The 27,477-nt window shown below is 34.0% G+C and overlaps 1 protein-coding gene across 3 annotated transcripts in view; it reads right to left on the bottom strand.

The window, feature by feature from the left end:
* Positions 1-402: 402 nt before the first annotated feature.
* The window catches only part of Srrm234 (Serine-arginine repetitive matrix 2/3/4), an 88,637-nt gene continuing 61,562 nt past the window's right edge, over positions 403-27,477 (bottom strand). For 2 of the 3 annotated variants that reach the window (XM_072536983.1, XM_072536985.1), the window contains 7 exons: positions 13,600-13,655; positions 9,879-10,753; positions 7,502-7,640; positions 6,228-6,639; positions 4,652-5,106; positions 1,915-2,112; positions 403-517 (listed from right to left, as the gene is read on the bottom strand). In XM_072536983.1, coding sequence (XP_072393084.1) covers positions 508-517; positions 1,915-2,112; positions 4,652-5,106; positions 6,228-6,639; positions 7,502-7,640; positions 9,879-10,753; positions 13,600-13,655 — 2,145 coding nt within the window. In that variant the 3' untranslated portion in view covers positions 403-507. The remainder of the gene's footprint in view (positions 518-1,914; positions 2,113-4,651; positions 5,107-6,227; positions 6,640-7,501; positions 7,641-9,878; positions 10,754-13,599; positions 13,656-27,477) is intronic. The other variant, XM_072536984.1, reaches the window with a different exon arrangement.

The following is a 27,477-nucleotide window of genomic DNA, read 5'->3' as shown; positions in this document are numbered from 1 at the left end:
TTTTGTTACATGTATGTTGTATGTATCACGTTTCTGCTCTTCGTTTGACACATGTATTTGTCTAAATAGATTATTAAAAAAATAAATTGAGGTCTTTGGATTATCCGTGTTTTCGATTATCTAGCAAAGGCTCGATCCGGGCTGGCCCAGATAATCGAGGTTCTACTGTATTAATGAAATTTCTAGGATTGATCTCAGTGGTCACTTTGTTCACTGCTTTATACTGAAAGTAAGGAATATAAAGCAAGAAAAGTTATTTAAGCTTTTTCTTGAAAAAACTGTTTGTCTAAGAAAAAAAACTAATTATGATATCATGCAACTTACCTGTTGATCTACTTAGCACTAAGAAACAAAATGCAATAATAATATTAACGGAAACTAGAAGCAAAAAAGTAAAACAAAAAGAAATTAACAATATTTATTTCATATACGTATGCATGTATATTAAAAACACATAATTATAGAAAAACGGCTTTTTTTAAACAAAATCGTCTCAACACTTCCAAACTACCTGTGTCTGAAATAAAAAAAATAAAATATAAGCAAAATAATAAGGTCTACTAAAATGAAACAAAATAAAAACTGAATTCAGAATTCTTCAAATTATTTATATGTGATAAAACATTTATCTTTAGTTTATATATTGGTCTTGATATCGTAAACAAATATGGAATATTTTTTGTGGCACAAAATTCGTTGCTATAATAGCATTGTCTTATTTCGCGGTAAATTGTCCATATACAGTGTGTAAAAGCCAAATGGAATAAAATCATTATTTAGGTTACTGTACATATTTATAAAAAATCCCGAAACACGTCAAATTTAAATTATAACTTGACATTCTTTAACGTGAAAATGCAACCCCTACCTTCAATCCCCTTAGAATGACAGGTACAACCCCCAATTTTTAAAATAGGAAGTATAGGCTTGTGATATATCGTTTGAAAGGTCTGTTCATTCTCCATTCAAAAATGTTGTCGCTTTCAAGTTTATTAAGATTAATTAAGATAAAATAAATTCAAATCATGTGGTTACCGAAATTCGCTAAAATATACTCAAAATAAAAACTCACTTATTACCGAAAAAATAGTACAAAACAACACAAACTTAGTGAGAAATGTCCTAAAACACCCTCAAATAAAAGGCAGAGAAAAGTAAGGTTATGTTTTCAATGCTTGTTCAGTTGTAAATGTGTGGACAGTGTTGCCAACTGTGAACATTAAAAAATGTCACAATGATTAAATTAATTCGCACAATATTGTATATTGATAGCAGCTATTATATAGTTCTATGTAATCAACTGTTTTTGTGATTGTACTTTTTAAGTCTACACGAGTATGTTACCAAAACCTAGGAATCTCCCATATTTTATTTTGACGCGTATGTATTATGACTTGGTTTTCGACAAGACAATATATCAAAAATATAAATATATTATATATAAATTGATATAAGGTGGAATGCTCGAATAAATTAACTCACCTTAACATTTCCGTTAATACCGGGAGCCATTCTCTCTCCTGTTGCCGACCAGAATGTAGCTTTGACTTTTTAAAATAATTTTAAACTGTTTGTCCTTGTTTACTGTAGTGTTAAGTTCAACTTTATGTTTAATTTTATGTTTATGACATTCTGCAATTGTTGGATAGCCCAAAATTGACGAAATGTCCCTGAAAATGCTCTAGGGAGCGAAAGTACTTGGGCAAGATTTAATTAATAAAACTGTGCTCGATATCTGCCTTTATTTTATCAAAGTTTATTATATATAAATATAAAAGAAAAACGCAACATATATAAGTTTTTCAGTAATAATGTAATAATTTATCTTAACCACAAATATACCAATATATAACCAATTTTGAAGAATTCTGTAAGTTGTGCGTGGTGTTTCTATGACTAAATATTCGAATCTACCTGGTAATTCTTCGCCTATCTAAGAAACTAGGCGAACCATGCCTCCTGGGAATAGACGGTGATCTAGATCTAGCTGAACTAGAACTAGAGCTAGAGCTTGATGAAGCAGACCGACTTCTCGATCTCGAATATGATCTCGACCTAGAACAAGACTTGCTAGAGGTTGACGACAAGGACCTGCTTCTTCCATGCTTCGAACTAATAAAATACAATACATTATAACAATACGAATTTTGCATAGGGATAGTTACATGATTAAGCTAAATATGTGAATCAATTGGGACGAAATGTAGTATAGATTTATGATTATTATGCACTGCTCCTCAACATATTTCAACGTGTTGATTTTTTTATGATGTTTCAGTGTCGCTATCATTAAAAATGTAATAGAGACTCCATGTCGTGGGATGTTTATAAATAACCTTTTCACTGCGGGAACCGGATATACACGTAAAATAATTTTGTACCTGTACAACGGGAACCGGCTAAATACGCGTACCCTTTTTCGGCATTCGCTGCGGAAACCGTATGAATCAGATACTGCTTACGTATTGTATGTCGCCTATAGAAAAGAGTTAAGCATGTTATATCAAAATTTACAATATATTTAAAAATTTTATGCTTCACTGTGGGAGCCGTACAAATCCGCACCTTTTTACACAGGCAAGCACTACATGGATTTTCTTAGGATTCTCTTTCGCCGTATTTATGTACGATACTTTTTAGCAGCGTATTTTAATTTATTTTCTTTAAGAATTTAATTGTGTGAATTACAGCTGCTGACAAATCTATTTGAAAATAGGAAAAAAACTGTCGAATTATGAGTTTTAGTAAATACAATAGAATTGTTATCAAATTTCACAGAATGGTTAACAGGTATTGCATTAATTAGCTAATAGTAAAGACGGTTTGAGACAGCTTGTCATATTGTAAGGTATTGTTAAAAGATTTTTATTTACTACCTGAAATTTACGATATAAATATATTAATATTATTCAAATTGGACCGAAATGAAAGACTTATTGTTGTCAAAACATATTTTTTGGATTAGTTCTATAATATAAAGAATTTATAATACTTGACCATTTGAAAAACCTTTTAGGATATTAATATTTTATGAATATTCAAAGAAGACGGAAACTACAGACTTGATAATGTTAAGATTATTTCTTTTAAGCCACAAATGAATTCTGCATCTCTCCTCCAGTTTGCGTGCAGTTTCTATTTCTATTATGATCATAGTGTTGTATACCATTCTGTACTATAATAGTAGTACTATAGTAGTACTATATAATAGTAGTGTATTTTTTTACAAAAATAAGTGGGTGCTTCTTAAATTTAGATTTCTTATACATTCTTGACTAATAAAAGCAATTGCTGAGTGAAATGGCTCGTATACGCAAATATCTTAGCGAAAGTGAACTATATGAAATTTTAATGGAAAGTGACAGTGAGAATGAGTGTATTTTTCAAGAATCTGATGCAGAAAGTGATGAAACTGAAGAAGAAAATGATAATGAAGAAACTCTACCATCATCAACACAGGTTAGTGAAAATAAACTTTGGAATATACTTGTCTTCAACAAGCTACACGTTGTAAATGTGAAAAGATTCCGTTATATAAATGGGAAAAGGGAGATCTACAACCAACAGTTCATAATTTTAATGACAATACATCAGGGTGTTTGAATGAAAATTTAAAAAGTAGTCTAAGTGTTTTAAGTAGTTTCAAAACATATTTTTCTTTGACTTTTATGAAAGCAATTGTTGTTGAAATTAACAATTTTTACAAATACGTTGTGGAACATAGTGATATTGAACAAAATTCTCGTGTCGCAAATTGGAAAGACACTAATGTGGATGAAGAGTATTGTTTCTAGCTTTTTCGTTCCTTACATTGTCGTTGTTACGTTTTTCAGATAACAATACCGTTGACAAAGAAGACTCCCTTTTTAAGCTGCGAATCGTTATAGACCATTTAAAGACCGCTTTTCGTAGATTTCTGTATCGATTCACAAACATTTGTATCGGCGAAAGTTTGATGCTTTATAAGGGAAGGCTAGCATTTAAACAATATATACCCTCTAAAGGACACAGATTTGGAATTAAATTCCACGTTTTATGTGACTGTCAGAGAGGCTACAATTTGGACTTTATCATTTATAGTGAGTCTAATACTGACATTAAAATCTTCGATAAAGACCTAAAAAAAGGCATAGCCTGTAATGTGCCTCTATGCATTACGCCATGTTTTGAAAAATACCATTGCATAAAAAATTTTGCATTTTTGCATTTGAATGTTTTGTGTACCATTTGTTTGTAGTTTTTTACCTTGTTGCTACAATTACTAATAATAAATAAAATAATGATAATTTTTCAGTATATTTATTTTTTTTTAATTTTTCAAGAATCTAACAGCAACAAATTTTTGTTACTTGTTACTTCTACTAAATTGTAAATACAGTCCTGAATAGACTGTATTGATACACTGCGCGAACCGTATTTATACGCCATATTATTTCATCGACTGACTGCGGCAACCGTGTTGATCAGCACAGGCATGTAACAGCCGTACCAGAAACCATACTACTTTTATAACTAGCCGCAGTGAAAAGGATAAGTTACAACCCAAAAATCTGATTTCAGTTATATTAGTTAAAAAATTGCAGCAACACATTGTCTGAACCTTAAAGTCTAAACCTTTATTACTTATATTCTAGAATATCTTATTACTAACCTTAGAGAAGATCTAGATGAACTCCTTGACTTCGATTTAGTTTTACTTGTTCTACCTTCTTCTTTAGAACGACTTTTCGATCTTGATCTTGATTTACTAATCTTCATGTGGATATCGACATTGTCTTTACCAGCTACTGAAGGGCTCGGAGCCTTACCATTCCTTAAAGGTAAAACTTTAATATCAAAAAAATCTGGTTCTATGTGCCTTTTGACAATAGGTTTTGGACTGGGAGGTTTCTCTTTCTTCCGTTCTAGACTTTCTTTTGCCTTCGCTGCTAGGTCAGATTTTAACAGTCGCAGATATCGAAGTTCTTTGTCGTCTTTTTCATCTTCTTTCTCTTTCTCTTTTTCTACCTCCGGTCCTGACACATCACCTTCACTGGAGGAAGACCGTAGTCGGACTACTGGTAACGGTTTTTTCGTTTTAAGCTTTTCTGTGGATTTCTTTTTAGCCTAAAAATATAACATAATTAAAAATTTAAATATTAATGAAAAAGACAGTCAAGATTTGATTTCACGTACAAAGCGTCTATGTATCTGTTTATACGTATTTCGCCTTAATAAGGCTCATCAGAACAGCCATTCATAGGCGTTCTCAACGTGAAAAATAAATCTTTCCTGTCTTTAAGAAGCAACACTAAAATGGCTTCGAAACGGACGCAATAGCGACATCTAATAATAAATCCGTAAAATAGTTTCGAAACACAATTCAGATTTCTGCCTTAATCTGAGCCTTCTAAAAATTGCTAGGCAAAGCAGACGTTGATAAAGATGTTAATAGAGACATGGGGAATCTAAAATTTGCATTCCACGACATGTCTCCTCAACTAAGCAGAAATCATTAGCGAATTGGTTTCTTGTACTCATACAGAGTAGATCCGAATAAAAATGAAAAAGACAGTCAAATCTTGACTGTCTTTTTGTCTTGACTTTTTCACGTTGAGAACGCCTATGAATAGTTTTTCACGTTGAGAACGCCTATGAATATCTGTTCTGATGAGCCTTATTAAGGCGAAATACGTATAAACATATACATAGACGCTTTGTACGTGAAATCAAATCTTGACTGTCTTTTTCATTTTTATTCGGATCTACTCTGTATGAGTACAAGAAACCAATTCGCTAATGATTTCTGCTTAGTTGAGGAGACATGTCGTGGAATGCAAATTTTAGATTCCCCATGTCTCTATTAACATCTTTATCAATGTCTGCTTTGCCTTGCAATTTTTAGAAGGCTCAGATTAAGGCAGAAATCTGAATTGTGTTTCGAAACTATTTTACGGATTTACTTAAATATTAATTGTAGTTTTTAAGTAAAAGCTAAACTGACCACTCATGTATTTGAAACTCTAGATATAAACTCTTATATGCTATAGGGACATACAGGAAATATGCAATTTTCTGTATACCTCTTCACAAAGGAATTTTCTAAAAACTCTGCTGAAAATATGCATAACTTCCCTATCAAAAATTTAAATGACAGCATCATTGTCGATCTTAATTCTTTATCAATATCAATAATCACTTCAATTAAAGCAACTACATTAAAAAAAGATAACTTAATACTTCCTAACCTTTTCTTTTGCCATATCGGGTGTTAAAGATTTCTTGGTTGGACTTTTGGGGGAATAACATTTCTTGGTTTTACTTTCTTTTCTGGCAATGCCCTCATTTCTGTCACTGCTTCTACTCCTTGAGTGCTTTTTTGTCATTGGTGTTGTAGACCTATCCTTTGAGTATTTCTGTGATGTTTTAAAATCAGATTTATCTACAAAAGATGATGAAACTCGTTCCTTACTCGAAATGTTCTTGACTAATGATTTAATCTGGCTTTTTATCTTATCTTCTGATTCGATGGGCCTAGATTTTTCTTTCGGAGAATGTCTGGGATCCGGAGAACAACTACGTCGTTTAGGACTATGACTTTTTCTAGATCTGCTTCGACTATGGATTGGTGATCTACTTCGTGAAGTTCTTATTTCACGCCTAAAATATTTGTTATTAAAATAAACTTAATATCACACAGACGAAATTGCTAAAAGAAGTAACTACTATTACAAATTATCTAGAGTAAAACACGGTTCGCAGATGAGACGATATCGGAAGACGTAAAAGCAAGTAAAAATTTTGATACATATATTAAACAGTCCGAAAACTTCCGCTTTTTCAATTCATTGAAGAAAATATGTAAACTATAAAGGAATAAACTTTGACATTTAGTACATATAGTAGCTCGTAGGCAAGAAAACCAATGGGATTAACTGGATATGGGTACTGAGTACCGGGACATACATGTGTGAAATGGAACGAACGGGCTGACGCCCTGGCAAGACGACGGCACCTACATATGCTTGGATTGGCGGATAGCTCACGGTGCCATCTGTGACGAGGAGGAGGAAACCTACATGTCCTCTGAAGTGCTCGGCAATCTCTTATCAGAGGTGGCAGATCCTGCGTTCGGCTTTTATGCAACCGAGCCAAATGAACGAGGTACCCCTAAAGAGAATTGTGGCTTTCTGTGAGACCACAAGTTTACTAAAGGATTGGCGTTTTACGTTTGGAATGGCAGGAAGAGCTCAGATTTGGAGCCCTGCTGATTCTCGCAGATATGGAAGCCTGGAGCAGCCTGTGCCCCAGATACATTGAAGACTAGGTCTTTATGGACCAGTCCGTATAATAGGGGAAATACAATAGACCCTCTTTAGGAAGTGTCTGAAGGGCTCATAAATGGGCTTTCCCCAAAAAGCAATTCCAAAAGAAAATATTCACAGACCATGATCTGAAAAGTGAGAAAATTATTTTCAACAAATAAAAAAATTAATTTTAGATATGGATACATAATGAATACCTGAAAACAGCATACCTATCAGTCTTTTTGGATCTCCTTTCTAATGATCTGGATCTCTTTTCACGAGAATTTGATCTGTTTCTTTTTTTCCTATCTTTGGATAGTGACCGTTCCCTTCTTCTTTTTTCTTCTTCTTCCGCTAAAATAAAAAAAAAAGATGTTACAGTACACTAGCGCAAAGCTTTATACTATGTTTGCTGTATTTTTAAATTTTAAATAGTATTTTTAAAATTCAATAAAGTAATTTTATTATTTATTTATTATTTATATTTTAAACGAGTTATACTATATAAGAATAATTTAATAAATTATTATGTTGTTTAATACGTTGTTTACTTCTGACAGACATGTCAAATTCAGATGGAATATTAAATTAATAATAAAATACAATTAAATATGTAACTTTATAAACGTCACATGTTTGTTATTCTTCTTTAAATAATTATTGTATTTCAATTTCTTTTGATTTTATTCATCTATTAACTTTATATATTTGGCGCTCAACTCAACCCTTCAATCAACTTTCTATTTATTAAATATTATGTCATCTAAATTCCAATTTTCATTTTCACCAAATACTCTAATTCCTTTATTCAGACCGTATTATGTTCAATGAGATGATGGAACATATATAAATTTCTATACCACACTTCAGTCGAAAAAGTATATCTGTCAGCTGACTACTCTTTTGACTTCTGTCATGTCAGCTGTACTTCAAAATAGAAAGGAAATAATTATTTTTTTGTAAATATCCTTCATCTATAAAAAGACATGATTCTGTTAAAAATTCATTTACATCGTTAAATCTTTTCCTGGGGCGAGAACTTACATTTCTAGTTAATCTTTTTTTATATTTGACTTTATAATTGTCATCTTTTATACATACAAAACCTCCTCCGCACATGTTTCTTTTAACATTATAATTCATCTCATATGCAGTTAGTATCTTTTTGTTGTCTTAGTCTTTTTCAAGGGTGAACCGTAGATGCATGTCGGAGTAAAAGGTTACTTCTAGCGTCGTTCAAAAGCCTCTAGTAAAAGGCTTTGAATTTGCGTTTCATCTAATTTGCTATCAAAGAGAGGTCTCTCGACTTCTTGTTACTTCGTATAGATGCCGCTGCTAGCGTACCACGCTGCTATTTTAATTATAATGGCCAAATACTAGACTACATTTCATTTTAGTTTGAACTTCCACACGTGTTTCTGATGCGGAGTAACTCGAAAAACGTGTAAAGCAATGGTGGAATTCGAATTCAAATGAAATGCAACCTTTTACTTTGATTTGAACGCCTTTTCTCTACGTAAAGAGCGAAAAAGATAGTGTAACCATAAGAGGAATTTCTCTCAGAGATAGAAAAAGAAATAAGGATACATTAAGAGAAACTGGAGTCCAGAACGTGGTGATACGGACACGAGGACAACGCCGCAAATGAAGAGATCATGTCCACATAATGGACCCAGGAAGAATCGCGAAATGGGCAAAATCACGAAAATCAATACAAAAATAACACTAGGAAGATCCCGGAAAAGGTGTACATCAACATCACATTAGCTTGGATGATAGAAACATATGTAAACAGGACCATGCCCTACAACAAGAAGAAGAAAAGAGAAAATTCTGTTAATATATCACATTTACAGAATCTTTAATGAATGCGACATGTAGGTCGGCAAATGAAGATTGTAGAATAAAAATTTTCACTTTTTAAATTAACCTCACTAGTTAAAATACTGTCATCGCGTGCCTTAGTCAGCGGACTAAGCCTTTCTACCTCCTATTCAATTTATGATTGGCCGATGGACTTGGAAAAGCACATATCGATACGAAATAAAGTGTATAAAAAGAGTGCATTTTCTAAGCCATGGGTAGTCAAGTCTAGCCTTACTCCGGCTCCCACGTAGGGTCTCCTACACCTTTGGGCCTCCTCCACGGGGCTCTGCTCAATGCTTGTTCTTAGATGCATTTGCTAGAACCTTTTCACCACCAAACCGAGTTTTATTTATGAGAAAATAACTAACCCTCCAAATTGAGATGGAAACGCAGAGGAAACTTCGAATTGACTGTCCGAAGTCCTCTATAGAGCACCTAGGGAGCCGATATGGAGCTGTTTCTTTATGAAGGCCCTAACCTCCCTATGGTGACAATACAAAAGTGAGTTAGCTTGTGGTGTAACACCTAAATATTTCATATTGGATGCCTACACGATTAGTGTGGAATATTTTACACTAATATTTGAATTTTTTATTTATAAAACTAAATGTGTTATGTCACCAGAGAGAATAGATCTAGAGAAAGTTAATTTTGTCTACTACATAAAATTTTCTTTATTTTTCTATTTCTTTAAGTTTACAGTTTATTTTTAATAATCAACCTTACCTAATCTCAATTTCCTAGCTATTTCAGCATATTCTTCTTCATACCGTTGCTTTCTTCTTCTAATTTCAGCTAGTTCCTCGTCCTCTGATTCGGACCTCGGCCTTTTTCTAACTTTTTCTCTTGAATCAGACCTTGACTTTTTTCTCTCTTTCTCTGGAGTTTTAGACCGAAGCATCTTCCTTTTATCAACAGACGCAGACCTGTCCCTTCGTTTCTTCTTATTGAAATCTGTGCTAGATGTTCGTTTGCGTTCCTTGTCTACTGAAGGTGAACGGGATTTTCTTGTACTAGATACAGATGTTGATTTGCTTCGGGATCTCTTGACGTTATCATGTTTGAGTTTTCGTTTAATGGAAATAGAAAGAGATCTGCTTCTAGATCTGTCGTTATGACGAGATCTTCTCGACCTCGATCTGGAGCGTTGTGGTTTCGCTGTAGGTCTCTTTGATTTATATTTAGATTCTTGCGATTTTGATCTAGACCTTTTTCTTCGATCAACTGAACTAGATTTTTTCTTCGTACTAGGTAGTGACCATTTGGATCGTTCGGTAGATCTGGAGCTCCTATGTTTTTCTATAGATCTGGACCGCCCTCGTCTTTCTTTTGAACGAGATCTAGATTTTCTTCTTCTTTCTGGAGACCTATTCCGTTCATATTTGTCATATTTTTCGTATTTGTCATATTTTTCGTATTTATTATTTTTAACATTTTTCTGGGATCTCGAAGACTGCTTGGGGGATTTTGGAGTAATAGATCTGTTCGTTTTTAAATTAGATATTTTTTCTGATTTGTTTTTTCTATCTTTACTACGAGAGCGATGTTTATGACCATTTTTTGATTTTTCTGCCTTTGTCTTCTTGTCGTTTTCAGAAGAGCTAGAAAAATATTATTATTTAATGATATAATCGAAGCTAACTGTATTATAATATTAAAGGTGAAAGAAATCTAACAAAACACTATAAATATAAGGGCGCAAAGAAAGAAATTTTAGACTTTTTGACTATCCTGAGAAACTCGTGAAGATCCAACAATGTGCTGAATAGTCACATAAATATCCCTAGCACATTACTTGAGGAACCGATCTTTCAGATGAACTCATAATCAGATCACGGAAAAAATAATACGAGCATATCATCTAGAGAACAAGTAATCTTCTATATTAACGGATATCAAATATTTTCTTTAGATAGAGGACATATAAGTAAGTATACAAAAAATTAAATACATGTGTTTAGGGGGAGTGCAATAGGGCTTACTGCTTTAAACCGGATAATGTAGGTAAATATAACTCAGATCACTATCTTGTGAGGGAAAAAAAGATTTTGAAGGATTCAAAAGTCCAACAAATCACAAGAATATCAAAATACTCTCCAAGTAAAACTCAACGGAATCAGAGAGGAAAATACTGCAGAGGAAGATGGAGACAAAAACAATAATAACGAAATCTGCAGAGGAAACGCCAAAAGACAAAGAAATGCGGAATGTATGATGATGAATACAGAACTGCAGTAGAGGAAAAAAGGCAAGCTAGGCTTAACTAACTTCAAAGAAACACAAGAAATAGCTGAGAAATTTATACCGAAAAGAGAATATAAGCGACTAGAATATGCAGAAGAAAAAAAAGAGAGGCTTTGAAAAACAAGTACAAGATAACCTAGAACATAACAACAGACACGAGAGCAGAAAATTCTGTAAAAGAATAAAAGAATGCACACAGTCATTTAGACCAAAATGGACAATATGCAAAGACAAGGACGGAGAACTACTAACAGAGAAACAAAAAATTATAATGAGATGGAAAGAATACTTTGAGGAAAACCCAAATGCAGACAATGGAAATGACACATGGAAATGCCGGAGGAATGGGCAGTTGGTCTTATACAGCCAATAAAAAAAGGAGATAAGAGGGAATGCCACAATTACAGACCAATTACATTGCTAAATGTAATATACAGAATCCTTTCTGGCATTATCTACACTAGATTGTCAGAATATTCCGAAAATATAATTGGTGATTATCAAAATGGATTCAGACCAAATAGAGCCATTACAGAAAACATATTCATACTTAGAACAATACAAGAGAAAGCTTATGAATACGACATAGAACTATATTATATTTATATAGACTTTAAACAAGCTTTTGATAGTGTGAAAAGAGACAAAATGCTGGAAGGCCTCCGAAATGTAGGTATACCAAAAAAATATATCAGCCTCATAAAAATGACGTCGCAGGGTTCAAAAGCCGAGTAGATGGAGAACTGTCTCCCCTGTTTGACATCAACATGGGAGTGAGACAGGGAAACGCACTTTCAACCATGCTGTTCCACCTAGTTCTTGAAGCAGTCATCAGAAAAACCAATGTAAGGGGCCATATAAACACCAAAACAGTACAAATTACTGCATATGCAGACGATGTCGCCATTATTAGTAGAAGCAAGACACGATTAATGGAAACGTTCAAGGAAATTGATCCTGAAGCACAAAAAAGAGGGCTTAAAATAAACGAAACAAAAACTAAGTACATGACCATCAAAAGAACACCTGAGAATTAAAATAATATAGCAATAGACAAGTATACTATTGAACGTGTGGATGCCTTCACATATCTGTATAATCAGAAAATCTGTGTAAAGAAATCAATCAGAAGAATTCGGTAATTAGCGAAATTAATGCACGTATTTCCAGTGGAAATCGTACATACTATGCTAATAAAAGATTGATGACATCGAAATTATTAGAGAAAATAACCAAAATGACTATCTACAGAACTTTGATCAGACCCTATGGTTGTGAAACCTGGGTAATGACGAAAAAAGAGGAAGCCCAACGGACATCCGAGAGAAAGATACTGAGAAAAGTATATGGCACGGAGCAAGAGAAAGATGGCACATGGAGAATCAGGAGAAACGACGAGGTTAATGAACTGAATGAAAGGTATGACATTGTAAGATTTGTGAAAAGTCAAAGACTGTCATGGCTGGGACATGTTCAGCGACAAGAAGACACGAAAACGACAAAGAAGATGTTACAGTGGAAGCCGGTAGGAAGGCGGAAAAAAGGAAGGCCCAGGACGAGATGGTTGGATGACATGAAAGACGGCCTGAAAACAATGAATATAAGACAATGGAGGAGAAGGGCCCAAGAGAGATCTGAATGGAAGGACATAACCAGACAGGCATAGACCCATTTAGGGTTATGATGCCAAAAGAAGAAAGATGTCAATGTAAAGATTAGAAATATTGTGGACCTCTATAAAGCAATTGCAGAAAGATGTAGTCAGTCAAAAAGTAATTGCATTATTGAATGATTTACTTTATAGATACATGATATACGGGCACTAACAGAGAAATCGGAGTAGAGGCTGTAGAAATGGATTTTTTAGGAAGCTCCGCAGGAAGGTCCAGATAAAAAGGTAAGAAATATAAGATACGGAAAGTCATGACAATTAAACATAAAAAAATAGAAGACATTAACATTAAAGAACTGACTTGCTATGGTTATGTAAAAATAATGACAAAGATCAGAATAGCTACACTAATCCTTATGTGGACACTTAAAGGATAGAGAAGAAAGGAAAAATGGATTGAAGGAATTAAGTCGTACATCCGAGAGAGAAAAAACCCGCGGAGGGACAGGGGACCGTGGCGATTAGGACTCGAAGAACAGCGTTGGACGTTTTAAACCTATATTTATAAACGATAAATACAAGTCCACTTACCTATCTGAGGAACTTTCATCAGATGAATACTTCCTCTTTTTTGAAGATCGTTTTTTCTGTGAAAAAATATACCAATTTAATTATATTGTGTAAAACCAGCAAAGGGCAGAAAAACAAGTGCTCTATGAATATACTACTAACAGGATTGAAAAGTGGTTCTCAAACTATTATTGAAATATATATCTCTATTTATCGTGTTTTTTTTTCAAAAATTTTATCCATTCTGTCATTTAATTAGTGGTTGTTTAAAATGTTACAAAACTTGCTAAATAAAAATGAAATAAACAAATAATTACAAAATATACACAATGGCTCAGTTTCTTTAAAAATAGAATAAAATAAAAAAAAACTAACGGAGATAAACCCAATGCAGAACTTTTCTAAAGACAGAGAGCCATCACTATATGAAAAGTTGTGTAACTTTGAAGAACTACAATGTTTTTCATATTTATAGTAGGTCCTTTTGATGTTTTTTATACATTAAAAATTGACAAAAAATACAAGACAATAATTTTAGCTGGTTAATTCATTTACTAAAATACTTTAACGTTGTTTTCTTTTCCAAGTGCTGATTGTAGAAACCTCATATACCGAAAATATTACTATCAAAACTGTTACTCACTTTCACAATTAAGCCCATCCATTACGAAAAGGCGTATTATATCGAGCCAAAACTGAATGACAGTTGTGTAGCGAACAGTCTACCAAAGACATCAGAGTGCACCTCCTTTCATTTCAAACCTTATGCAGTGGGAGCTGTGTAGATTCGGCTCCTTATTTCTCTCATAGTTGTGTAAACAAAATGGACCAAATCAATCCAAATAAAAAAAAACTGGGACTAATAAGCCCCAAAAAATCTAACCACTACCACTGCGTCTACCAGAAGTATTCCCGAGAATAAAGTAGAGTTGGAACTTCTCTGTGGCGATGGAAGTTACAAAACTGCTTTAATAGACGGAAACTAACCTGTGGACATGAATTTTTAGTTCTTCTGGGAAATCAAAATAAAATAATTACGGTGGAATCTGTGGTCAAACCCCGCCATGGAAAACTACATGTATTTTCGGGTCGACAAGGAGTCAGAGGTATAACTGAACAGGCTGCACCAGAATGAAACAAAGCCTGCGACAATCACTTACAGGCAGTAGACCAAAGAGGAATCCACACAGACACAAGATACTTCATTAAGGCAATAACCTTGAACATCCATGTCCATAAGAAAGTTTATGTCTTTTATGCCTAGCACTTCTCGCGGAAGTTTAAACCTGTGCTAGATGTACACAGACTGAACCATAGTCCAATCGAATAGTCACACTGAAAACTTTTATTTAACAAACATTATATCTGAATAGTATCTGTGTGTATACTAGCAAGATACAGTTTAGAGTTCAGGCGTATAAGATATATTGCAATTTTCGGACTGTGAGTCCGTCCGAAGAATCTAGTGAAGTTTTAATGAAAAAAAAGTCGTACAACCATGTATGAAAGACTAGTATCCCGCCTAAGTTAAGAAATACAATATCTATCACGAATGAATGAAGAATAGATTCTATACATGCTAACAAGCCTGTTGCATTTGGTGGCAATGATTATTATTTGATATCCTCATCTAATTATAAATAATATTAAAATTACGTGAATAAACACCTATTGGTACATATTTAGGTTTCACTTTCCAGTCCCAAGTTCGGTAAGATCTCATCATGTGTAAGGTTGCTTACAAAATGTCCCTCAATGTGTTGCAGCGATTGCGCTTTAATCGTGATCAAACACCCAACGAAAAAGGGATATATACATCAAATATATACCATCAGTAGCGTTAAATATAAGTCCTTAAGTAATAAAGGCCTTAAGCTATACACAAATATAATTCTGAATGACCAACTTGAGACAAACAGTTCTCCCCTCCTCAACCTATTTCATTAAAGACTATAAAGTGTAAACGCATGCAAAAAACAGATCACTTGAGAAAGGCAATCAGCCGAAACAGCTGTAGTGATAAGAGTTTAAAATAAATTTTGTGGAAGTTTTGAAAACAAAGATTTTAAATCAATTTACGAAGGAAACTAAACCATAAGACACACATGCACTGCGGGAAATATTCATAACTGGGTATTAAAAGAAAAAATAGTGGAAACACATTAACAGAATGGAAGAGTTGTAAGAATTGCGAAGATAAAATTACAAGTAGGACATCAGAGCGTGGACCGTCCCCAAAAAAAAAGGAGCGATTACCGAAGCAAGCAACAGGCAGGTATATGAAGGTAAAACAGGCAGGTATATGAAGGTAAAACAGGCAATTTGCACAATATCATAATAAATGATACAGACTCTTTATGGAGACATCCAAGACTAACCCGATACTATTTGAGAAAATGCATCGGCCAAGTTCCATCTTTAAAAGGCAGAGAGATAACCGTCTTCGGATAAAAAACACATTTATGCATTCGAAATATATGCCTATAGAGATTTTAAGCAGGATTAAAAGATTTGAGCGCTAGGAGGTTCTTCGCGTAGCAATAGAAATAAAACGCATAGGAAAAAATCAGTCAACCCCTCTAGCTAAACGACATTTTAAAGAAATTTTAAACCAACACGTGTATATTTACTTGGTTCCAATGACGTCAGCGGTCAAATAAATAGCACATCTATACACATAGCAGATATAATTAACTATTGCCGAATATATATTTTTTATAAAAATATTTTATGGGTGTATTTACTCTTAAAAATTATGTATAAAAAAGATCAATCAGAACGCAAAATAGCATATCCGTAAATTAACTAGATAGACCAAAAATTCATTAACAGGTAATACTATTCTCACACTGATAATAGTAAATATGGGAGTATTTTTCATATTTCAATTCTATAAATAAAAAACTATAAAGGTCCAGAATGTTGCTGTAGATGTTCAAAAGATTTAAATGGTAATAGTAGATGATTTTTTGAAATGTTAAATTTTCTACTGAGTTTTGTAACTAATTCATATTTTGATTTATTTTCATTCTTCTAGAGACTTTCATCTTTTCATGTAGGGTCCTTTGGGTCCGTGCCCAAGGGCACGGAGTGACCTTTCGTTGCGTTGTGGCATTATTCAGTTTCGTGTTTCCGATAAGGCCTGCCTTTCAGATACCCGGCTAGGTATTGGCGTGTTTCGTTTCCACTGTCAACGTAGCCTGATTGGATTCGAGGACACCGCCAGGCGTGAAGTTTGGCTGGAGCGGTACATCTGTCAAAGAATAACGCAGATGTTAAAAGGGCAGCTCATCAAGGACAGAAACCTCGCGTAGAGCTGGATTAATGCTGATATTCAATAGGTATACGAACTATGAAAGAACTATAAATTTAGACTGTTTTGAGTAGGTTTTACTCTACTGGTAACTCGTCACTGCTATAGTAATCCTTTGATTGATGCACTTACTAATGCCTAAACGTATCTAAGGATATTTCTGGTCAAAGGAACGATATCTCTTGGAGTTCAAAAGGAGAGATAAAGGGCTCAAAACAATCTGACTTCACTAGGCAATCGTAATTAGCTACGATTGTCACACGAGCCCATATTTTCGATGAGATGTTCGGTTTACGGTGGGATCGATCCTTTAAGTAAACCAAATCTTTAGTCAGTCGAATATGAGTATTATAATATTTTCGATGTTGCAACTCGGAATTGTCTGTAAATGACTTACGTACCTGGCAACGTGTTTACCTAGTAGACCAGTTGCCACGCTTCAATCTATTAAGGCTCAGTCCTTAGCTTGGGGATTCGTCTTGCAGGTTAGACGAGACCCCTAATATACATTAAAAAATAAATAAATAAAGTACAAAGTACTCTATAATAGAATTATTTTTACTATCCAGTAAGAACATTTTTTCTGGTTCTTTTTTTACTTCTCTGGATATGTATTTTAATTTTTTTCTTGCTTTTACTGTTAAAATTTCTGTAGAATTAAACATAACTGTACTAGGGTTGATTAATATAAAACTAGACTTTGATAGAAAAAACAAGTTTTTTGGAATTAAATCGATTTATTTCTCAACAGTCCCCTTTAAGCTCGATACACTTAGTAAGACGATGTTACAATTTTTTTATCCCATTCGAATAGTACTTTTGCTCGAGCTCTTCAAAATAGGCAGAAGTTTCAGCGACGACTTCATCATTTGTTGCGAAACGGCGTCCTCCGAGCCATTTTTATAGGTTTGGGAACAGGAAAAAATCGCTGGCGGCAAGATATGGGGAATACGGTGGGTGTTCAACCAATTCATAGCCCAATTCGTGTAATTTTGCCATGGCGACGGCCGATCGGTGAGCCGGTGCATTGTCTTGGTGAAAGAACACTTTTTTGCATTCCAAACCGGGGCGTTTTCGACGCAATTCGGCAACGAATCGATCCAATAATGCTGTGTAGTACTCACCATTGATTGTTTTTCCTTTTTCCAAGTAGTCGATGTGGATGGTGCCCTTCGCATCCCAGAAAACAGTCGCCATCACTTTTCCGGCCGAATGTGCACTCTTTGCCTTCTTCGGCGGCTCTTTGCCGCGTTTGGGCCACTGTTTCGACTGTTCTTTCGTTTCCGGTGTGTAATAATGCACCCAGGTTTCATCAACAGTGATAAATCGGCGAAAAAATCCTTCGGATCGCGCCGTATCATCGTCAAAAGCGTCTCCGAAGTGGTCACACGTTTTTGCATTTGATCGATTGTCACGCGGCACCCATCGCGCGGATAGCTTTTTCATGTCCAAATGATGGTGAATGATGTTGTGTACGCGACTACGCGTTCGTAGGAAATGTTTAGGACCTCTATTAACTCGCGGAGCTTAATTCGACGATCTGCCATAATCATGTCATGGACTTTGTTGATCATTTCCGGCGTAGTGACTTTATTTGGCCTCCCGGGACGCTCATCATCAAAAACACTCGTACGACCACGAACAAATTCAGCTTTCCAAAATTTTACTGTTGCTAACGAAGGTGCAACCTCACCATAAACTTCGTCCAGGTCGGCTTTGATTTGCACATTCGTTTTACCCTTTTTGTGGAGGAACTTAATCACCGAACGATACTCGACTTTTTCCATTTCCCCGAAAACACAAAATTTGCTTGCTTTTGACGTCTGTAAAAACCAAACTAATTGTTTTTAAAACTTAAAATTTTGACAGACGGCATGTTATGAATGGCAAATGTCAACACCAAAACCAATTCGGTATCAAGAAGCGCCATCTATCAAAGGCTAGTTTAATATCAATCTATCCTCGTAGAATTGGAACTACTTCATTTGACGTTTCAGCCTTCTTCAAGGTCGAGACTATTTTCCGTGTAGAATGATAAAAACGGATATTAAAAACCAACTACATCTAATGGTTCCAAAAAATGATGTCATAGATATGTAAAAGTTTAGATGAGTAAAACTTTACAAAACTTATTAATGAACCGTAGGATGTATCTAATATAAAATCAGTATCTCTTATTATATAGTGTGCGCCCATATCTACTGCTCCCAACTATTTTCTGAACTATTTATGTTATTGAATACATTTTTGGGTCGCTGAACTAAGGTACCTGTCAAATTTTTATGATGTTGCAGTAACGTAATCGTTAGAAGTGGCAGAGGGGCCCCCTTTTGTAAAATTCTTTTAATTAAGGTCATTGAAAAGTGTTGACTTGATGGCAAGGCACACTTCGATGTGTGTAGATTTCGAGATTCATGGTTCCAGTAGGGATTTAGTTAAATTTTGGAATTTCGAGCAGATAAAATCTTAAGTAGATCTAAGACTTTCAATTGGTAGTCAAAAGTTTATCAACTTAATATTTGTCAAAGATTTATTTATAATGGATCCAGACTACGGTGAGAAATAAGTACAGTCTTATTTTGGAACAACACAACATACTCGTTAAAAATATAGGAAAACACTGAGTGACAAAAACCACTATTAAAAAACCAGATGTTGCCGGATTATTGGAATGTTCGGATTACTGGATTGTAAAATTCATAATAAATAAAATGAAGCATTTCATAAAGGGAATAAGTAAAACGTATATATTTATTGGTGCTCATGTTCTACACTTTTTTTTGTAACTGTAACATAATATACTAAATTTGACCTATTACATAGTTAACATTCTTTACAATAATCTTTAATTGATGTTTGTTTTGTGGCACTTGTAGTCCCTATTTAAAAACCTATTCTCGCATGTTTCCAAGAATTATAACATTTTTAGCAGATACGCCATTTTCTTCAGCCCAAGTTATTCAGGTATTGAAGCAATTGAATAATGCATCTGGTTTTGATGATTATAATTGGATTAAGTCAGGAGCTCCATGCGTGAAGGAGAGAGAATACATCATTGAAATTAAATTTTTTGAGGCTCTGCGTTATATCACCACCCTGAGAAATAATATGTATGAGAAATTTATTTTTAAACAAAGACTTTATTTTTTCGATAACATTTTGATTCATCGACGGCAATAAAGATGTGCAGTTTGGTGGAAGGAAGATGGTTCGGATATTCGCATCACTTGATCTAAGTTCTGGCTTTTTTGGATGACCTAGAGCATTGTCAAGTACGAGTAAAGATTTTATGGGCAAGTTGGATATTTTCATAAGCTTCTTTACCTCTGGGATAAATTCCTAATGGAACCATTCACTAAATAGCTCTTTCGTGGCCCAAATTTTAAATTAGTTCTTGTAGGAGACTGGCAGACAAGTTTTTTTGTGAGCTCTGAGATTTTTAGCTTTGCCAATCGCTAACAAATCCAATTGGTGTGTTCCAGTAGCATTTGAACACGGCATAAATGTGAACACGGCATAAATGTGATTATATCATTTGGTGCGCTCGTTTTTTTAGAGGATACGAATGTTTTACTGAACAACAGTTTCCAAGACAGACCATTCCCGTCTGCACTATTCGTTGCTTGACAATTTTTCACCCGGTATAGTTAACAGATGGATACCAAATGGCTTTTTAAATTTATCCAAACACCCAACAGTCGCACGAAATTTTGGATTTTGTAATTTGCAAATGTCTACAGACCACCGCCATTCCGTTATATGTATTTCGTCCTTTTGGATTCCTCAGAGCGAACTTGTGGAAAGCTCTGATTGATACAAAATCTTTCTGTCATATTAGCAATTATTTTAAAAATAATGTGCACCAGACAGCTATGGCGGGACTCTGTATTGAAATTAAATCTTAACTGTCCTTCGTATCTTTCATTTACTCACGCCATATGAGTAATAGAAATTAGTTCGCGATAAGTTTTTGCCTAGATAACTTGACGTGTTATGAAATTCAATTTTTCGATTCCTTATGTCAGTTCCTTTATCGTCTGTTTGCTTTGTAATTGTAGAAAGCACAGATTTGACATCTTTCAAAATTCGATTGCTTTTGCTTTTAGAATTTCTTCAGATATTAAATGTGTTTAGAACGCTTTTGCATGAACCACATGTAGAGAACTTTTTCCATCTTTGCACATTCACCAACGCTTAATGTTTTACGCTTTCCTAATCCAGATTCCATTCTAATCACATGGTCCACTATCTTGTGTTTTTTTTTTCTTAAGGTCATATATAGTAGGATCCCCAACGACATATTCTTTTGTCAATTTCCACATGTTTTCTCCACTATCTAACCTCTTTAAAACGTCCATTTTACTTTTAAATTTTTAATTTCCATTTACTTGACATTTTTAACTTTTCAGTTAACTCACTTAAAACAGTAGGTAAATATATACGCACTCCTAATAAATTTTAAGGTTCGGCTCTTTGATGCCCGGAGCGCATGCGTTGTGTGTAGTGTAAGGAGGGGGCGAGGGCAGCGCAGCTCGAGAGTGCTGGATTATTGGACGTGTATGTTTATTGAAGTACCGGATTAGTGAGATTCTAGGGCATCACATGCCATATATTGTGATATAAGAAAAATGTCGGTAACTTTATATTTATTGACATATAAGGAAAATGTCGGTAACTTCATATTTTTCACATGTCAATAAATATAAAAACCTGTCATTATTTAACATTGACTGGTCACCATATTGGAACGGTGCGTTAAATTCGCACAAAAATCTAGGAACATATTGAGTGACACCAGAGTTTTCATACCACTTGCCATATGATCACATTTAAATGTATCTTACAAAATGGCACCCGTCCACCATTTTTAATGATTACGTAACTAACACGTCATTAAAACTACGAACAAGTCTTAATTCCCAAAAAATTATTAATTTAAGTTTTATGGTGCAAAAAGTAATTCGGGGGAGACCTTGGACGTGCAATGTTTAAGTATCTATTTCAATAAAGGACTTAGCTTGATAACAAATGTATTATTGTTACGTTAAATTTAATTATTTTGTAAGTAAAAACATAAGAAAAGAAAAGTACAATGGAAAGAAACTGTAATATTTTTTTTTTCTAATAAAAGAAATGCAATTTGTATGTTTATCCTAATGCCTCATAAAGATCTATTCCTAGTGTCAACATATATTGTTGATTTTTGATTATCTAGTTAATAAGGGATTTATTAACACATTAACCAACAATAAAAAGAAATAATTTGCACATTTGTTTATTTTAAAATGCTTGGCATGCAGACATTTTTCTATTTTGATTTCCTCAAATATTGGTACTTACTAAGAAGTTGAAAATGACCCTCATCGGGGTAGGTCCTAGTAATGATGCGTAGGTTCAAAAAGAACAATTTTTTACTTTCGTAACGAAAATAGCAAACATGCAATGAAAAAAAAAATATAATAACGGAACAGATCACTAAAACTGTCTTTTTGTTATTGTGACTGTGGGTGGAATACTAAATCAGAAATACAGGGTGTTTTTAATGAAAATAATGAAATTTTAATGAAAGTAACTAATTAGTTAAATTAAAATAAACTTAGACTATAGAATAAGACAGGACATATATAAACATTAAATAAAAATGAAAACGAACATTCGGAATGTTGTCGTTCATAAGAATATTAAAATAAATATAGAAGACAAAAGGGACATAATGTATGCCAACACAAACTTTTTCGCCACCGACAATTGTTTGTTAGATATTTTGCACATTCTAAACAAAAAAGACCTAAGTTGTTTTCTGAAGTTGATGATTTTCGAGATATAAATTATTTAAGTTCTAAAAAGCACAAAAATGATTATTTTTAAGTCCCAAGAAAGTGGGTAAAAATTATTATTTTACAGATTAGCAAGTGCCTAAATTAAAGTTTAAACATTCCTCTACAAGATAAACGTAAGGGATTTGAGCTTATTTAATTTATACATTGTTTTTGAATTGTTATAATTGGTTTCAAATGAGTGTAGAGTAATAAATCATGAAGTGTCATAAAATTTGCCTGAATTTCGGTGTCGTCATGGGCGTAGGCAAATGGACGGATGTCAACTTCGTCGTCAAAAATTGATGTACCTCAAAATATCATATTTTGGATATTTTGTGATAACCAATTTTATTTAATTTTTCGATTAACTTATTCTTCAAACTCGTATTCCATTATATGGTCATTAAAGCTAATTACATTTTTATTTATAAAAACAAATTCACTTCCTTACTGAACGAATAAAAGTATTAGAAGAAACTGATAAGGGTATGACGCACCTCCTAATATTACTAAGAACTAAAATAAATCAACATGAAGACTAATAACGCGTAATGAGGTTTTACTTACACTTTCATTATAATCCCTCTTTTATTTTATTATTATCATTCGACATTCGACATTCGAGTTAGTAATTGTTACTACACCAATTAAACGTACAGTAATATTGTGATATAGAAATAGTGAAAAAGTTATAAAATGGCGACATTTACTCCAAAGAAAAGAGGTGTAAAAAATTCTCCGCTATCTGTTAGTGAAAAAGTTATAATTTTAAATGTATATGATTGCATATAACACGATCACCCTAGTTTGTCTGTGCAAGAAAGTGTTGAGCGATGTGCCCGAATGACTGGAATTGGACAGTCCACGATTTTTAAATTATTGCGAGAAAGAAAGATATCAGGCCAGTTAAGTCCATGCAAGAGAAAATCAGGAAGACCAATAAAAATCTTAGGTGAAGACACCAAACGTGACATTCGAAGAAAAGTTCATTCGTTTTATTTTAAAAAGGAAATACCCACCCTTGACAAAATACTAATGGAGATAAGCCAAGATAACGATATTCCTTTGATATCCAGAAAACTTTTATGGAAAACTTTAAAAAGTATGAATTTTTCCTGGGAAAAGCACAATCGAAAGGCACTATTACTTTAAATTGATGAAATCATTTGCTGGAGACGAAAATATTTGAGAACTATAAAACAGTACCGCAGAGAGCACAAGAAAATTTTTTATCTTGATGAGACGTGGATAAACGAAGGTTATATAGTCCAAAAAATGTGGCAAGATAAAAATGTAACAAGTGCTCGCCAAGCTTTCATAGAAGGCCTTTCGACGGGTATTAAAGTGCCTTCGGGAAAAGGGAAGAGGCTTATAATTGCTCACATTGGAAGCGAAGAAGGATTTTTAAAAGAAGGTTTGTTAAGCTTTGAGTCGTGTCGGACGGGAGATTATCATGAGGACATGAATTCGGATGTCTTCGAAGACTACTTCGGGGAAATGTTAAAATTTCTTCCAGCTGATTCGGTCGTGGTTATGGATAATGCAAGCTACCATTCAAGGCGCATAGAGAAGGTACCAACTTCAGCTTGGAGAAAGCAAGAAATTATTAACTGGCTGTCAAATAAAGGTATTCAGTTTGAGACGAATTCAATAAAGAAGGAACTACTAGCCGTAGTAAAACAACATAAATCTCGCTTCATAAAATATGCCGTAGAAGATGTAGCAGAAAAGTATAAAGTAACTGTGCTACGCCTACCGCCATATCATTGCGAATTAAATCCCATAGAACTTATATGGGCACAAGTTAAAGGATATGTTGCAAGGCACAATACCACATTTAAAATGAAAGATGTCAAGGTATTGTTTGATCAAGCCATTATGGAAATCACATCAGAAAACTGGCAAAAAGCAATCCAGCATGTTTTAAAAGAGGAAGATAAAATGTGGGAACTGGACAACTTGGTCGATCAGGTGGTTGACCCTATAATTATAACACCAGGGAATGATGACAGTTCTTCGGATGAAGACTATAGTGATGTAGAATTGTAATAACGTATCCAGTAAAGTTTTTGTAGTTTTTGTGAATAAATTGATTTAAACTCCCCACAAGTGTTTCAATAATATGTAAAGTTCATTCGTGTGTGTTTGTGAGTATTTCCCGATTTCGGTTCGTATATATTTTATTGTTACATTTTATATTTTTTTAATAACACTGTTCTGCTGTATTACATTTTTATTTCCTTTAATATGATTTTTAAGAATGCATATTCTTTTGTCAATTAACCCACTAGCGCGCCTCTGGCTCAGTGTTTATCTGTCGATAACAATGGACTAATCCCTTAAAATAGGGTGATACCTACCTGCTCTTTATGAAACGACAGAATTTTGCAATGCGGACGGAATTTATTGACGGATTACCCTGTAGCGCTTTTGAATACTTCATGAGATTTTATTACTCTACACTCATTAGAAATAGATTATAGTTATACGCTCTTAAGCTTAAGTTATTTCACGATTATGAAACTCAAACGTTCTTTGAGTTTTGTTTTCCTTTGAATACACATTTTGGTAATAATGATTTTTAATTTTTATAAATCAATCTGAGTTTTCGAGTTCGTTGTTATATATTGTTACATATAGGTAAAATAAAAAAAGTGGTACTGTACGCGGTACTGTAGATTAGCGCGAAGTTTCATATTATGTTTTTTGTAATTTTTTTAAAATTGAAAGTAATTTAATTTTTTATTTATTATTTTAAACTACACGCGCAATTTTAATGAACACGGGGTGAATCTATAGATGATTCAAATAAACAAAAATAATATTCAAGAATTATATAAAATTACTGTTAGTTAATATCCTTGTTATAGTTTTTAATAAAATTGAAAAAGTTTACATGTTGTATAACGGAATCCAATCGTTGCTTAAATGAACTCTTCCAACTGTTTACAGTGCCTGGTCAAGGCGCTTCTGTAGTAGAAGTAGCTCCACGAAATACGCTATTTCGTGGCGTACACCTGGATATGTAGCTAGTTTCAACTACTCTCAAGATGTTTCACTGATGATGGACCGATTGCACCGTTTTGAATATAATTTTAATCTCTTTGGATAATTTTTAAAGTTTTAATAAAATATATCATCATACATTAGAAGTTTTTACTTCATTGTAACTTTTTCGAACATTTTCTGTAGTTTATCTTTAACATTTACCAATCGCATCATTAATAATTTTGCTTTTAACCTAAATAAATTCTAATTACCCACCCGGAGGAATTACCCGTGTGGAGGAATCTATTAATATTAGTTTGAATTTAGGCACTTGCTAATTTCAAAGATAACAATTTTACTTCTGTGGTTGTTTCGAAAATGATCATTTTTGAGTAACAATACAGTGTTCCAGGCTGAAGCTTCTGCGCTGATAGTATGCACCGATGAAATTATAAGGAGGGGCTACAGAGCGAAGATACTGATAGTGATATATAATTATTGATAGACAGACGGCAATATTAGTGGTGAAGAAACACTTGAAAATTCAAAACTGGTAAGTATCTCCTTAACAAACTAGCACAAGACAGCAAGATTTCTTTAATGTGAGTACCGGGACAAAAAATCCTGCGACGTCAATAAAAACGATGCAAGATATGATAAAAGTGTTCCAAACAAATTGAGGAGTCACACAAGGGCAAATCCATACAAAGAAACTAATAAAAAATATCGATAGAAATACTCAGTAAGCGAGCGTTAGACAAGGGTCACAGAAATGAGACCTGAGCATTGTTAACTGAAAAAGTATCTATATAACATGAGTAAGGGGGCTACACCAACATTTAAAGGTCTAGTAAATAATACCATATATTTTGGAAGTCACTTAGTAGTGTTCCAAAAAGTATTTACCGCCTACGATCTAGTACCTCGCAGTCGTCCAAAAATGGTTGTATTTCAGATTCTCCGCTACAGCTTCTGTCCATAAAACAGCTCCATTATATGTAGGTGTCTCTTGACTGGCGCATGTCCAATAAGAAAACCTGTGTTTGATTATGAGCTGATTCGATTATGAGCGCATTTCTGTAGAATATACATTTTTCATGTGCTTTGGTATACTTTTCTTGTGAGATACTTTTCTTGTGAGTTATGTTATGTTCGGATCCAGACTTTTTTCGGTCGCGAACGGTACTTTTTGGCACCCACAAGGCCGGCTCCGAAGAAAAGTATTTTGTAGCTGATCCTCTTCTGGCAAGTTCATTTTCGTGTATTCCCAATGAACTGGCACTCATATCAGTGTGCCAATGTTATATTTCACCAATCTATAAAGTTCTCGACATTCCAACACTAGCCTAGAGTCTATATTAGGGCTCTGAGAGTCCCCGTAGCCGGTCGACTATATGTGCATATATTAATCCGCTTAAGTTTAAAAGCCCTCTTGTCAAATTCTCTTGCACAATTCAACGTTGCATAAAACTCTGCCTCGTATACAAAGGTAGAGGAAGGGCGTATATTGTTTTCACATGTGTATCCATGTCTGTCTGCGCGTGAAAATTCTTTATTAAAACAGATAGAATTACAAATGAGGTGTCGAATGAGAGCTTACAACCCAAAGATGGTATTAACGGTGATGAATTTGACCGCGGACCTTCCAGAATTGCAACCGAAAGTACTTTTTTAAAGTCGAAATAGTACAAGCGAAAAATTATTCGATGCGATGACGGAAGCAAATATATACTTCCGGTTTTTATATCCGGTTAAAATGTTATGACTGGAAGTTTGGCA

The sequence above is a fragment of the Diabrotica undecimpunctata genome, chromosome 7 (genome assembly GCF_040954645.1).
Source record: "Diabrotica undecimpunctata isolate CICGRU chromosome 7, icDiaUnde3, whole genome shotgun sequence".
In the NCBI taxonomy this organism is placed as follows: domain Eukaryota; kingdom Metazoa; phylum Arthropoda; class Insecta; order Coleoptera; family Chrysomelidae; genus Diabrotica; species Diabrotica undecimpunctata.
The sequence above is the reverse complement of the archived record's forward strand: the minus strand, read 5'-3'. Positions and strand labels throughout refer to the sequence as shown.